The sequence below is a fragment of the Podarcis bocagei genome, assembly GCF_964188305.1.
Source record: "Podarcis bocagei genome assembly, chromosome: 9".
NCBI lineage: Eukaryota > Metazoa > Chordata > Lepidosauria > Squamata > Lacertidae > Podarcis > Podarcis bocagei.
In genome coordinates this window covers 80,465,778-80,481,538 of record NC_138134.1, presented here as the reverse complement: position 1 = coordinate 80,481,538, position 15,761 = coordinate 80,465,778, and the positions used below count along the sequence as shown (strand labels likewise).

The 15,761-nt window shown below is 51.7% G+C and overlaps 1 protein-coding gene across 1 annotated transcript; it reads left to right on the top strand.

Moving 5' to 3' along the window:
- Positions 1-3,335: 3,335 nt before the first annotated feature.
- LOC308594336 (homeobox protein notochord-like) lies at positions 3,336-10,398 on the top strand (the record flags this gene model as incomplete). Its single annotated transcript, XM_081207448.1, has 3 exons — positions 3,336-3,642; positions 5,844-6,052; positions 8,987-10,398. The coding sequence occupies 3 exons, from the start codon at positions 3,336-3,338 to the stop codon at positions 9,152-9,154; spliced, it is 684 nt and encodes a 227-aa protein (XP_081063574.1). The 3' UTR covers positions 9,155-10,398.
- Positions 10,399-15,761: the final 5,363 nt, after the last annotated feature.

Below are 15,761 nucleotides of genomic sequence, written 5' to 3'. Positions count from 1 at the left end.
AGATTGACAGAACATGTGTTCATTTGATTTCAAATATATTAGAGAATTTACAAGTGTACACATTTTGTTGTTGTTTTCGTTGTACTAAAACATGTATATTATGCAATAAGAATTGCAGTGCTATCTAGTATACTGGTCACCGTGTTGCTTGAGTTGTTTGCTGTGTTACGTTTGCAACACAGGGGTTTGTTCTTCTGTATTGATTGTAAAATGTGGCTTGCATGAAGTTGTATATAAATAAACAAAGAATAATAAATAACCCCACTCAACGTTACTGCTGTTTTCCAGGAACGCTGCAGAACGTGGGGTAAAATCCAGCACTTCTCTGGCTTGGTAGCAGCCTGGGGGGACCCTAGTGCATCTTCCCAGGGCAGGACCAAATGTCTGAGGTTTAAGGGGCCTTACTCCCAACTTGGGTTCCTTTTAAGGGACAAAATGGTTCTGAACTTAAATACAGTACAGACAGGCCACTGTGTTTACAAAAAGGGGGCATAAGACCAAACAACATAACACAACTAATTTGTTTGTCAGATTGCTCCATAACCATTAAAAAGCCTCTTAGTTCCCTCAGTCGTTATGCTATTGGGGCAGAACACAGAAAAGGGGGGGAGGGTCTTTTGGTTAGGTTTTGTTGTTGTTGTTTAGTCGTGTCCTCCTCTTCGTGACCCCCTGGACCAGAGCACACCAGGCACGCCTGTCTCCCACTGCCTCCCGCAGTTTGGTCAAACTCATGTTTGTGGCTTCGAGAACACTGTCCAACCATCTCATCCTCTGTCGTCCCCTTCTCCTTGTGCCCTCCATCTTTCCCAACATCAGGGTCTTTTCCAGGGAGTCTTCTCTTCTCATGAGGTGGCCAAAGTATTGGAGCCTCAGCTTCAGGATCTGTCCTTCCAGTGAGCACTCAGGGCTGATTTCCTTCAGAATGGAGAGGTTGGATCTTCTTGCAGTCCATGGGACTCTCCAGAGTCTCCTCCAGCACCAGAATTCAAAAGCATCCATTCTTTGGCGATCAGTCTTCTTTATGGTCCAGCTCTCAGTTCCATACATCACGACTGGGAAAACCATGGTTTTAAGTATACGGACCTTTGTCGGCAAGGTGATGTCTCTGCTTTTTAAGATGCTGCCTAGGTTTGTCATTGCTTTTCTCCCAAGAAGCAGGCGTCTTTTAATTTCGCGGCTACTGCTAGGTTTTGTTACTGAGAGATTAAGAGAAAGACTGACCTCAAAAGCAAAAAAAAAAAAAAAAAAAAAAAAGAATGAAGAACCTTGCAGCCATTCCTACCAACTTCCTCTATCTTCCCAACAGCCTTGTGAGGTAGGATAGGGAGGGAGTCGGGTGACTGGCCCAAGGCTGGAGGGGAGCAAAACTACTTATGCATTCAGTTTTGAATGTGAAACTGCACAGTATTTTTGCAGCGCATGACAGTTTGTGCACTAATAAACCTGCGAGTATTTAAAATACTGCCCGTCTCATTTTGTGGTGCTGTTTTCCATGTGTTCCTTTTTGTGGGAATCAGGGGCCCTATTTGGGGAGCTGCGCCAGGCCCCCCCCCCTTAATCCAACCTCCATTCATTATCTTCCTGCAATCCCTTTTCCATTAGCTGACTCTTTAATAGGATCACTATGCAGATCTAAAACCTTGAAATTCTGCTGATAGGCCATTGATGCCTGCAATTCTCAAATGTTAAATGGCTAATTGGCAAACAGAGATCAGGTTTTTGTTTTTCCCTGATGCACTGCAAAGCTTTAGTTATGTGTCTTAACAAGGTAGTGGAATGCTTCTTCCAGCATTTCAGTCCCTGGTGTAAATCACCCTAAAAACCAACCAGGTTATGAAACTTATTTCTGTGTGAACACACCAGCATTTAAAGCCGCAAGCCAGTGCACATTTTCCCGGGAGTAGGAAACTCCACTGAATGTAGAGGGACGTAAATCTGAATAACTAGATATAACATTGCACCATCTGCCTTGCAGTTCTGGGCACGTTTACTCGAGAGTAAGCCCTATTCAGCCTAGCCAGAGGCTTTAAAAAGGCTACATTGCCCTCAAGGGAAAATGTCCCGGCCCATTGTGGAAAAGAAGCTGTCGGTGTTGACACCTTAATAACCATTTTTGTGACCTCAGTTGTTTTTGCTCAATTGTCTCCAATATTCCTAAGTTGCCAACAAGGACGTCGCTGGGGTGGCAAAGAACAAAGAGGACGGCAAGAAATGTGGATATTTATTATTTATTTAATGTGTTGTACTGTCCATCTTTCATAGATCTCTGGGAGGTCCACCTAAAATTACATTATAGAATACACAAAATGCATCATAAAAATAAGAACAAAAATAAAACGGTAACACCCCCCAGCAAGTCTGAATCACCTCTCGGCAGCCTCCAAACACCTACAGCAGATGTCAAGGCAATAAACAACTATTTTACTTTTAAAAGACAACCAAAGGCGGCTCTCTTTAGGGAAGTTTTAATGTCTGATGTTGTATTGTTTTTAATATTCAGTTGGAAGCCGCCCAGAGTGGCTGAGGAAACCCAGCCAGATGGGTGGGGTATAAATAATAAATTATTATTATTATTACACGTTGGGCCCTTACAAAATCCGGATTAGAGCGCAGCGCCTGGATGCTTTCCTTGTGATCCCTGCATTGCAGGGGGTTGGACTAGATGACCCTTGAACCCCTCCGATCTCTGCAATTCCGTGATTCTAGGAAAGGCAAGCAGGGTGCCGGGTGCCAACCAGGTGGGTGCAGTTAGCACTCAAAGGCCGTTGTTCTGGGGGTGCCACGGGGGCGCGGGGCGCTTTACAGGGCAACTCCGGCAGCGCTTACTCGAAGTAGACCCATGGAAATGCATGCCGTGAGTGCAGGCTTTGCAACACGGGACGCGGCAGCCGCAACATCCAGACGACAGCTCTCCCTTCCTGACTCGCTTCTGGGGGCTGGCGAAGGGGACGCAGGCCCCTGCCCCGCGGAGCCTACAGTCTAGCGGCTGCCCGTCCGGGAAAGGACGGGGCAGCGGAGGGCCGGGAGAAGCAACAGGGCCGACAGGGCCGCCGTCGGGCTAGCCGCCCGGGACGGAGAGAGGGGGTCTGTCGGGGGTGTCGGGCTGCTGCTGGATTTGCGCGCCCGAGGCGTCTCCTCCGGCCGCCCCGTCGAGGAGAGGAAGCCAAGCCCGACGGCGCGGCAGGGAGCAGCCGAGGGGGAGTTTTCCTCGACGGCGCGGCCCCCGGAGGCTTCATCCCCGGCCCGGGCCACGCCCTCCGGGCTGGACGGGGCCGCCCTATAAAGCCCCCGTCGCCCGCGGCTGGGCCACCTCTCCGGCCCGCCCCGTCGCCAGCATGTTGCAGAGCCGGCCGCTGCTCTTCTCGGCGCTGGGCGAGCCGCCCGTCGAGGCCACCCGGGACCCGGCGCCTCCGCCGCGGAGCCGCTTCGACATCGAGTCGCTGCTGGCCAAGCCCGAGCAGCCCCGTCGGAGCGCGCCCGGGGCCAGCCTCTGGGCCGCCGCCGCCGCCACCCCGGGCGCGCTGCGCTTCGGCTGCGCCCTCCGGTTCCTGCCGGTCCCCGCCGTCTGCTTGGGCGAGAGGACCCCCGCGCTGCTCCCGCTGCCGCCCCGCCAGTGCGCCCCGACCGGCTGCAGGAGGCCAGGTGAGAGCCGAGACGGGGACCCCGGGAGTGCGGGGCAGGCGTGCACGTGGGAACGGGCATAAGAGCCAGCATCTTGCGGGGGGCAATGGGTGGGGTGTCGTCTCAGGACCGTGCTCAGGTGTAGACTGCCTCTGACTCGGGAGGCTCCACATTGAGCCGTCCTGCCTGTAGCCCCTGGGGGCTTATTGCGCAGCCGTCCTGACGAGGGATTTGGAGCGAGGTTAGAGGACCCGCATGGAAGCAGGCGACCCTCCCCACTTCCCAGGGCAATTTCCCCTCTATTTCCTTCTCGCAAAAAGGGGGGAAAGTCCAGGTTTTTTGGAAAGGGGTTTCTGGCGCAGGTGTGGTGTAGCGGTTTGTGTCACACTGGGACCTGGGGCACCAAGGTTCATTGCCCCACTTGCAGAGTCACCTTGGGGGCCAGTGATTTCCTCAGCCAAACCTCTACTGAAGGTAATGGGGCCCTTTATATTTCCCGCTGTCCTTTGTCAACAACAAATAGTTGCTGTTTTTTGTGTTGAATATACAGTATGCTATATGGTAATTTATGGACCTCATAGGTATCTCAAGCCATTTGCATATAACAAATAGAAGCCCACACAACACAACACTGTTGCTGAATGTAGGTTTTATTTTATAACTCATATTTTGGAAATGTACATCCAGTTTTCCCCCCTTTAAATTATTTTGGGGCCCCCAAGGGAGTGGGGCCCTAAGCTGGAGCTTTAGCTTATGCATAAATCCGGCACTGCCTCCCTTACAGGGTTGTTGGGCGGATTAAATGAGGAGGGGGAGGACCATGTATAGGGCAGATCTCCTCTGAAACGAATGAAGCTTCATGGCCCCAATCCTGGAGGGCCCTGAGAAGCGAATTTAGTCCATGTTGCTTAAAGGTTTTGGGTTTGGTAAACCCAGTTTGAGTCACATTTTTTGTTGTATGTATTTCAACGTTCCCAAAGTCGGAGAGTCGATAGCCCAGCTGTTGTGAAGGTGTTGTGATCTGTTGAGGAACCACCCCATTGAAGACTTTCTGGTTGTGAAGGGGCCCCATAACAGTTCAAGGTTCAGGGCCCCCAAAATGTAGGTCTGCTTCTGACACCACCCAGAGCTCCTTTCAGGAAAAGGTGGAATGCAGTGATTAAATAAAAAAGGTCCCCCAACCCTCTTAATTATGTGACATACATTGAGTGGTGTGCGCTTGAATCTGCTTTGAAAATAGTGTCTACTCCAAAGTATTGAACTGAATGGGGCTTCCCCCAGGTGAGACCATGACTGTAGCAAAAGCCCAACTGGGACTCATTGGGGGAAAGCAGACCCGGCCTCTGGCGCGCCTTCCTGGTTGCAGCAATGGCAGCCCAGGGACTGCAGAAGGCGTTGGGGTCCAGGCGGGCGGATCAAATTGCACCGATTCTGCGTCAGTGGTGCCGGCTGCCCATTCCCTCCCAAGCTCATAAGTCAGGCAATGAGTTTATTGTTCTAAAAGGCCACGGCAAATTCGGCTCAAAGGATCCTCAAACCCTAAAGACCTCGAAAGCCCTGAACGGTTTGGGACCAGTTTATTTGAAGCCCCCCCCCCTCCATGCCCCTTATGCCCACAGGAGCCAGTCTCCAGCCCCATGGATCATCTGAGAGAAAGCAGGTTCAGGGGTGCCAAGGGGATTCTACAACACCTTATGCGGATTGGGCCCAAGGCATAGATTTGTCATGTGTGTCATGTCACAGGCAGATTTGCATCCTCTTTGGCAGATGGAATGGAGGGTGCAAGAATAAATCCGTGGCTCAGCATTCCCTGCACTGACAGGCAGCATCTCTGCAGAGTTCTGGGCACTGCTATGCTTTCTTCTGTGTCGCCCAATTTATTGTCCTGCAAGCCGCCTTGGTGTTGCTTAGAAATGAAAGCTGGCCTGCCAGTGGTTTTACGACAAATAAATCCCACTGGGCGGCCGCAAATTCCTTGCTGCCGTGTGATTCTGGGGGGGATGTGGGTGGGTCACAGCTTGGATGTCCAGCATCTGCCAGGGCTCATTGCAGGGGGTTGGACTGGATGACTCAAGGGGGCCCTTCCAACTCTACAAGTCTGTGGTTCGATGACCTGCTCCCCCTCCCCCTCAGCTTCTCCCAGGCTAGTCGCTAATCTGGCCTGTGGCGTATTTTTCCTTGACCCCCGTGTCACGAGGATATCTCCCCCTTTGCCATTCCAGAGCTGGAGTTTGCTCACTGTGCCCTGGCTGGTTCCCTGGGGGCTCCCCTTTCGTGGAGATCGGGGGGTCCCTGCAAGATGAAGAGGGTGCGCACCGTCTTCACGCCAGAGCAGCTGGACCGGCTGGAGAAAGAGTTCCTCAAGCAGCAGTACATGGTGGGCAACGAGCGCGTAGACCTGGCCGCCACCCTGCACCTCACAGAAACCCAGGTAGGCAGTGCCCCCACCCCCCCCAACACACACAGCCAGGCCAGGAGGAAGCTCAGCCTCCTTCCCCTCCGGCCCTCTCTTAAGAAGGAGAATTAAACTGAAGGACATCCTCCTCTTTCTGCGCTCCTCCCAGTGGAGGGGGGGACAGGGGTATCCCTGCTTCAAGTCGTTTACATCCTGCCTTCTCTTGTATATTATTTACTACAAAGCTCAATGAGCAAGCACTTTAGTGTGGGAATGTTCAGGGTGGCAGGAGAATCTATATCTTCTATATCTATATATAGATTTAAAGGAGAATAATATTGTTAAAATGTATTGTGTTTAAGATATTTGGAAAAAAAAAAATAATAAATATTGGAAAAAAACAAGGTGGCAGGAGAGGATTTATTGTTTATTAATATCCTTCCTAGGGATGCGGGTGGCACTGTGGGTTAAACCACAGAGCCTAGGACTTGCTGATCAGAAGGTCGGCGGTTCGAATCCCCGCGACGGGGTGAGCTCCCGTTGCTGGGTCCCTGCTCCTGCTAACCTAGCAGTTCGAAAGCATGTCAAAGTGCAAGTGGATAAATAGGTACCGCTCTGGCGGGAAGGTAAACAGCGTTTCCGTGCGCTGCTCTGGTTTCGCCAGAAGCGACTTAGTCCTGCTGGCCACATGACCTGGAAGCTGTACGCCGGCTCCCTCAGCCAGTAAAGCGAGCTGAGCGCCGCAACCCCAGAGTCGGCCACGACTGGACCTAATGGTCAGGGGTCCCTTTACCTTTAATATCCTTCCTAACTTGCACTAGCAAGTTCCTTTAATTAGCAGAGTTTACATTCCCCTTTACAGAGCACAGCAGATAGCTGGTTGCAGGCTCGTGTGAGCCTCTCACTATTATACAGTTCAGTCTCTCTTAGATTGAATTGTGCGTTCCTAGTAAGTTCCCTCTTAAAAGAATAAAGACGCCCCAATCTTATTCAAAGTCAATAAAAGAAGTTTACTCACATCAGTTCACAGTTGGATCCCTGAAGGCAGACTTAGTTACAAATATGTACATGTGGATCTACCCCATATGGGGGAATAATCCCAGTGCTTCTGCAAGTTGGGAAGCTAGCACAGCAGTCCTAGCTAAAAGCTGGTCCAATGAAGAAGGAAGTCAAAAAGAGAGGAGGGGTGCTGCGTGACTCGTCCTTTTGTTACCTGGACAGGTAAAGTCACACCCACCTTCCATCACATGCGAAAGGAAGGATGCTCCAGCCGGGAGGAACAGGAAGTTTTGACTGGCTGGACCAAACATTCCCTCGCATGTCTTCTCTAGCATTACATGGAATGTTGTACTTGACTGCCTCTCATTGATCACATCCCACATTTAGCAACGAAACGTCGCATTACTGGAGCTCTGAATCACTGATATGTCACAAGTGGACTCTTTATTGCTGCGTTTGCAATTATTCAAGATAAAAGAAGAAATGAGCACTGAACCATTGACATATTATTACAAGTGAACACTTTATTTACTGGGTTTGCTATTGTTTGAGATAAAACCTATTTTGGAAACTACTTTTGCCATTTTGATGGATGTTTAGTGTTTGTTTACAGATAGTTGCCTTGGTGATAGGATCTTGTGTCAACTGCAGCAGTCCTTGTCTCACCAGCCTGTTCCTCGTTTTATTGTTAGACTCTCTTAAGAAGTGGCATCTTGTATCAAGGAGAGACCCAGGTGGTCAAGGACCTGGAAGGCAGGCCTGATAATAATAATAATAATAATAATAATAATAATAATAATAATAATAATAATAATAAAAAAAAATTTTATTTATATCCCGCCATCCCCAGCCGAAGCCGGGCTCAGGGCGGCTAACAACAATAAAACAGTACAAAAGTACAACACAAACAACACTCTAAAATCATTCATTATAAAATTAATTCAAATCAAGCCACTGGCAACCATTGGGCCAGAGCTCCGCGAAGATTGCCGAGGGAGGGAGTCAGGCTGTGCCTTGGCCAAAGGCCTGGTGGAACAGCTCTGTCTTGCAGGCCCTGCGGAAAGATGTCAAGTCCCACAGGGCCCTAGTCTCTTTGGACAGAGCGTTCCACCAGATTGGAGTCACAGCAGAAAAAGCCCTGTCTCTGGTTGAGGCCAGCCTAACCTCTCTGTGGCCTGGGACCTCCAAGATGTTTTTATTTGAAGACCGTAAGGTCCTCCGTGGGACATACCAGGAGAGGCGGTCCCGTAGGTACGAGGGTCCTAGGCCGTATAGGGCTTTAAAGGTTAAAACCAGCACCTTAAACCTGATCCTGTACTCCGCCGGGAGCCAGTGCTGCTGGTATAGCACCGGGTGAATGTGATCCCACAGCGAGGACCCCGTAAGGAGTCTCTCCATGGCATTCTGCACCCGCTGGAGTTTCTGGGTCAGTCTCAAGGGCAGCCCCACGTAGAGCGAGTTACAATAATCCAGTCTGGAGGTGACCGTCGCATGGATCACAGTGGCTAGGTCAGGGCGAGAGAGGTAAGGAGCCAACTGCTTAGCTTGGCGGAGATGGAAAAATGCCGCCTTTGTTATAGCTGCAATCTGTGCCTCCATGGAAAGGGAGGTGTCGAAGATTACACCCAAACTCTTAACGGACGGTGCTGGCACTAATTGCACCCCCGCAAGAGATGGGAGTTGCCCCCTCGATCCCATATCGTCCCGCCCCAGCCACAGGACCTCTGTCTTCGAAGGATTTAGCTTCAACCGGCTCCCACGTAACCATCCAGCCACAGCTTCCAGACATCTGGTCAGTGTGTCTGGGGAGGAACGGTTGAGGGAGTTAGAACCATAGACTCGTAGTAGAGTTGGAAGGGAGCCCAAATCAGACGGGCAAGGGGGCATCCTTGCGCGCTGATGCTGTCGGGATTGGGACAGGATCGGTTCCTTGCTCGGCCTCCTTCCACTTTCTGCCCTTCTGCCTTGCAGGTGAAAGTCTGGTTCCAGAACAGGAGGATCAAATGGCGGAAGCAGAGCCTGGAGCAGAAGGCAGCCAAGCTCTCACAGTTTGGGGGCCCGCAGCCCGTCCCCCGGGGGCTGCCAGACGAGGAGGACAGTGGCGAGAACGAGGAGGGGGACGTGGACATCGAAGTCTAGCGGTTGCTACCCCAGCCGAGGACACCACTTTCGTTTTGTTTTAGCAGAGTTGGCATCTGCCTCCTGGGGAGGCCAGGACTTGATGGCGCCCCTGTGAACACCCCCAGAGCCTTCCCTGGTCCACCTGGGGACCTAGGCGGGTGGTCTGGGCCTTTGGATGCCAGCCTTGGTCTTTCTTTGCGTGCACACGCATTGCCTGGCTCCATCGGGCAGCGTTCAGTAAAGGGCTCCCGCTAGGACTTTGGGCTGTGCGACAGGACTTTCTCTGTCTCTGTGCACCCCTAAATCTGTTCTGGGGATTCCCCAGACCCCGTGGACCAGAGCTGGGTGGGAGCAGCAGGGAGAAGAGAGGCAGGGGATTTTGCATTGCGCAGCCAGAAGTCCTTGCGCTAGTGGACTCTCTTGGCTGCATTCCACCCATTGCGTCCTGCTCTCTGCCTCTGCTTCTGGGCACTAATGTGGCACCAGGGAGCTGGTCAGCAGGACACACTGGAGCAAGGAGGCTCTGTTGAACTCGCCAGCCCATATCCAGTCTCAGGATTATCTTCCATGAATCCATGAAATGATGTATACATTAATCCTGTGGCAGTGAGTCCCATAGGTCAGTTACATATTGCTGTTCTTTCTCCACAACAGCTTAGTTTGGTATTGTGAATGGGCAGCCCTTGCTGTTGGATTTGGTTTGCTCGCCCAAAGCTTTTGAGTTATATGCCAAGCCTCCTGAATCCGGTGCCAGGGCAGAGGGCAACAGGGCTGACCTTTGCCCTTCAGGGCAAAAATTGTAGATCTGGCCCTGGAGCTTAATTCAGACCTTGGTGAATGTTTGAAATCTGAATCTAATATCTCAAAGTTTAATTGTAGCCGTTAACATTACACCAGGTCAAACCATTTTCCTTATGTAGCTCAGGTTTGTCTGCACAGACCGCCAACAGCTTTCCAGGATTTGAGATGGGGAAGATTCCCAGCTGTACCTGGAAATGCCAGGAGTTGAACCCGTGACCTTTTCATGCTAGCAGATGTTCTGCCACTGAGCCTCAGCCCTAAACGTTCCCTTCCTTGCTAAGTTTGCCACCAACTCGGACTGGTGATTCAGAGCCTCTTGGCAATCTCAGGGTATAACTGGTTGTGCCTCTTCCTTTCTTAAAAAAGCAGGACATTGCAAAATGGCCGGTTGCGAATCGCGATATTTATTTATATAGCAGTAGCTGCACTTTTTAAAGTAGAAAAAGATATAATTTAATTTATTTTTTTCCTCTTGTGTTTTTTGTGTTTGTGCCATCGATAAAATCTGGTTTTGTAGGAAAGCAGAAAAATAAAAACTCTATATGCAAATCCTGTTCTGTCCCAGAGGCAACTGTCGCGGGAGTCTGCTGCGCCAAGCAGCGCTCATGGCTTCGATGCGCGGCAGCAATCCTGTGCACGCTGGCAGCAAGACCTGAGTTCCAGGTGCGAGACCTGACTGCCCATGTTGCTCAGGGCTCTTTCTCCCCTGTGGGCCAAAGTCACAATTAGCATCGGTTTCTGTGCGACTTATGGGCTGCATCAAAGCCTTCAGAATATGTGAACACGAATGGAGGTTATATCTCTCATTGTACACATACCGGGATGCAGGTGGTGCTGTGGGTTAAACCACAGAGCCTAGGACTTGCTGATCAGAAGGTCGGCGGTTTGAATCCCCGCGACGGGGTGAGCTCCCGTTGCTCAGTCGCTGCTCCCGCCAATCTAGCAGTCCGAAAGCACATCAAAGTACAAGTAGATAAATAGGTACCGCTCCAGCGGGAAGCTAAACGGCGTTTCCGTGCGCTGCTCTGGCCACTGGGTGACTTTGGCTCATCCACACACGATCTCTCAGGCCAGGCTACCTCGCAGGGTTGTTGTGAAGGTCAAGTAGACCTGGGGGAGAAGGCATGTTTGCCACTTTGAGTGCCTTGAAGGCACCGTGGGATATAAATGTGTAATAATAAATCATGCCGATTATTACGGTGTCTTGTATTTTGAATTGTGGCTCTATTTCCACTTTTCATGCTGCATGTGTCTTGTCCAAGTGTGTCACAGTTGCATTTTAAAATTTACAGATAAACATCTTTTCTTCTACATTTACGTACACAAGTCTATTTATTCTTCTGTACATGTTCATATCCTTAATATAATAAATTACTTTCCCCTACCTCTTCACAGCTTCATCATCTCTCTTTATTTCATTTTCTGTGTTCTAGTATGCTTTCAATCTTCTCTTTATATATAGGATACCTCCTCTAATTGTCTTTTATTTTGTGAAATTTACTCTAGGCACATCCAAGTTTTGATTTGGGAAGCATGTTTGCACATACAATTTTTGAAACAATCCCTTCCTTTTTTAACCCTTAAGTTCAAGTGATTTCTTGTTGCTTCTGTCGTTTTGGCTAACTCTGCATATTCACACACTCTTCCTTCATTGGTAACGAATCCCCTTTCCAATATTTGGCAATTAACACTCTAGCCACCGTTGTTGCGTATAGAAATACTTGTTTGCTTTCTCTTGGGATGTTTATGGTCATAATAATCCTGTGTTCTTATGCTGCTATTTTTAAGTTTGTTTTTATCCTGCCTTTTTCCAGAATGGCACTCAAGGCGGCTTGCAACACACATAAGATACCAAAAACTAAAAACCGCTGTCAGGGGTTCAGAAGCAGAGACGCAGAGAAGGGAGGAGACAGAGAGCGAGGGGGAGGAATACGAAGGAAAGATGAGTGGGGATGACGAACCGAGATCGCCGAGCTTATCCAGTGAGTCCGAGGATTCCCAGAAGGGAGCGCCAGCAGTCAGAGCAAGGGGGGAAAGCAGGGGGACACCCCAGGAAGAAGGGTCCAGAGAGGAATCAGAGAGCAGCAGTTGGAGATCGGGACCCACGTACACAGACGGGAACAGCGGGGAGAAAGGGGACCAGATATCGGGTTCCGGAGGCTTTCAGAAGGAGGGAGGGCATGAGTCAGGAGTAGTCACGCCCACCTCGGGGAGCGACGAAACGATCAAGAGGAAGGTTGAGAGTTGGGCGCGCGCGCCAAGTTCAAATGTAGCGGAAGCTGGCGCAGTAAGCAGCCCAGAGAGTGAACCAGGTCCCAAAGCCCGCCGCAAGGAGGCGGAAGGGTCAGGGGGGTCCGCGTCAGAAGAGAGTAGGAAAAAGGAGACCCCGGGGGGCAGAAGGACCCAGAGACGGAGGGAAAGGCGCAGGAGGTGGAGCAAGGCTAGGGTATTAAGCTGGTGTGCTAGAGGCGGAGACTCAGACGGGTCTTCGCCGGTCTGACCTAGAAGAAGTAGGGCTGCATATTGCAGTTTGGAAATGGAAACTGTAATCCAATAAAGACTCTTTTAACCTGAACGCTGGCTAACGTGGTCCTATGTGAGCTGGGACTGAGTGGCAGCCCTGACAGTAAGACCCGTCTCTTTTAAGCTTCGGACACCTGATACCTCGCAGCGGAGGCAGAAGCAGCGAGAGGAGGAAATTGGTGTTTGGGAGCGAGCTCACAACGGTTGGCAGAGATGACGGAAGCAGAGAAAATTTCAGCGCTGCAACAGGCAGTGACCCAATTGAACGCGGAGGTACAGGCATCCAAGAAAAGGGAGGAGGATGCGGCAGCCGCCTACAGAGATCTCCACGCCAGGTTTGAAGCATTGGTTAAGCATGGGCAGCCAGGACCCAGACCGGAGGGGGTTGGGTTGGCACGGAGAGCAGGAGGGCTTGTGGCTCACTTCGATGGGAATTTACAACAGTACCCCAATTTTCGAGCAGACGTAATGTGCGCACTGCAACTGCTGGCGAAAGACTTTAGGGATGAGGAAGAGAAAGTGGGGTTTATACTATCCCATTTGCATGGGGATGCTAAAGCGTGGCTACGCAATTTGTGGAGGGATAAAGATCCGGCGCTTCAGAATGCAGATGCCTTTATCAAAGCGATGGATGCGTGCTTTTTATCTACCATTGACGTGGATCTTGCCCGACGGGAGATTCATGGACTGAAACAAGGGAGGGCGAGCGTACGCCAGTATCACGCCCGCTTTTTTGCGCTGGTCAGTGCCTTGGAATGGGACCGGGATTCGCCCCCAGTCAGAGACCTATTCTGGGAGGGTTTAAGCAGTGCTGTTAAAGACGAAATTGCGAGGGGGGAGAGGCCCCGGAGCACGCAGGAGGTGGTCCAAAGGGCGCTGACTGTGGGGGTGAGGCTGGAAGAACGTCCGTGGTGCAGAGACGAAGGACGTGGAGGGCGCGAAGCAGCGAGAAGTTTCTCTTTCGTTCCCAGGGACGCTACGCGTGCGCAATCTACACCTCCGCCAGGAGGGGGAGTGGAACCTATGGAGGTGGGAGGAGCCAGGGCTCAGTCAGCTACCAGAGCCCCTGCACCGGCGGCAGTCAAGACTAAACCTCCTAGAGGGACCAGGAAGTGTTATATATGCGACAGCTCTCAACACTTGGCGAAAGAGTGTCCCCAGAGGAGCTCCAAGCACACTGCAGCCTCCGCAACGGTGAAAGCGGCCACGCAACACAGCGAACACCAGCAGGGAAACGACGATGTCTGGCTGGAGACAGAGGCACTGGGGCCCAGCCAGACGCATCACTGAAGCAGTCCCCAGCGATCTTGCAACCCACAGACCCCCTCCCACCCAAACCAGTAGTGCAACTCACAGCATCTCTCCAGCTGCCCGATGGCGTCACTATCGAAGTCCCGCTTTCTGTGGATTCTGGAAGCAACGCAGACTTTATAGCACAGGATTTTGTGGAGCAGCACGCTATACAGCTATTACCGGCCACTCTGCCCCTGCAAGTCGTCACAGTGGATGGCAGAGAGTTGCTGGGGGGGCAGGTGGTGAAGCAAACGCCGCCAATGGTGATGCGCCTTGGCAACCACAGGGAAGTCATCAGTTTTAACGTCACACGACTGTCGGACACACCCATTGTGTTGGGCATGAGTTGGCTGGACAGGCACAGTCCGACACTGGCTTGGTACCAGCGACAGCTGATCTTCGGCTCCTCTTACTGCGCAGAACACTGCATCCTGCCCGGACAGGAGAGAGAGGAGGAGGAATCACAACTGCAGTTGGGAACGTTGCAAGCAGTCCCCCACAAATACGCGGACTTTCTGGAGGTCTTCTGCGAGAAGGAGGCTGACAAGTTACCACCGCACAGGCAATATGACTGCAAGATTGACCTCCTACCAGGGGCGACGCTACCGAAGGGGAAGCTGTATTCCATGTCTGAGGATGAACTACAGGAACTCAAACAGTTCATAGATCACAATTTGGAGCGCGGTTTCATCCGGGAGTCCAGGGCAGTAGGGGGCAGTCCTGTTTTCTTTGTGAAGAAGAAGGACACGCCCCAAAAGAGGCTGGTGGTGGATTTTCGCCTCTTGAACAAGATGACCAAGCCCTCTGATTTCCCCATGCCCAGGATTGACGACCTACTGGCGACGGTGCGCAAGGGACGCGTGTTTACCAAGTTGGACCTGCGAGGGGCGTACAATCTCATCCGCATGAGGGAGGGCGATGAGTGGAAGACAGCCATGTTCACGCCTCTGGGCACCTACGAGTACAGAGTGATGCCGTTTGGATTGCAAAACGGTTCTCACTGTTTTCAAGCTTTCATGCATCATGTGTTGGCGGGACTCCTCTACAAGAAGTGCGTCTGCTTTCTGGATGACATCCTGATATTCTCCGAGTCGCAGCAAGCGCATGACCAAGACGTTCGGGAGGTGCTGGAGAGGTTGCAGCAGCATAGACTGTACGCCAAACTGGAGAAGTGCCAGTTCGACACGACGGAGGTGGATTTCTTGGGTTACAAGTTGTCGGACAAGGGGCTAGCCATGGACAGCGCCAAGGTGCGAGCGGTGTTGGATTGGAAGAGCCCGCGCAACCGGAAGGAGGTCCAGCGGTTTGTCGGCTTCGCCAACTTCTGTCGCAAGTTTATCAAAGGGTTCGCGATGCAGACGGCGGCTATTACGGACACGCTAAGCTCCAAGAAAAAGAAATTCATCTGGACGGAGCAGGCAGAGCAGTCCTTTCAGGCACTCAAGCGTCTCTTCGCGTCGGAAGAGCAACTGCTGCATATCGACCCCAGCAGACCGATGCGGGTAGAGACAGACGCGTCCGATAGAGCAGTGGGAGCTGTCCTGCTGCAGAGGGACCCACAGGGGGTCTGGAGACCGGGAGCGTTCTACTCCAGAAAGCTCAGCAAGTCGGAGCAGAACTACACCATCTGGGACAGGGAGTTGCTTGCCATTCATGCAGCATTCAAAGCATGGAGGCACTTCCTGATCGGCGCCAAGCACACGGTGCAGGTCTGCACGGACCACAAGAATCTGGAGCACTGGCGCACGGCGAAGTTCCTGAACCAGAGGCAGATACGTTGGGCGGAGTTCTTTGCTGACTTCGATTTCCGAATAGAGTACGTCCCAGGCGACACCAACATCATGGCGGATGCACTGTCCCGAAAACCGCAATACCTCGAAGAGGCGACGCCAGCGGCAGCCATGCACATCTTCGCGCCAACAGCGTGGGCGTGCGCTTCAGCCACAGTAGACCTGGATGCGGTGCGGCGGGCGTTGCAGGACGACTCATTCGCGCAGGCGAAGATGGC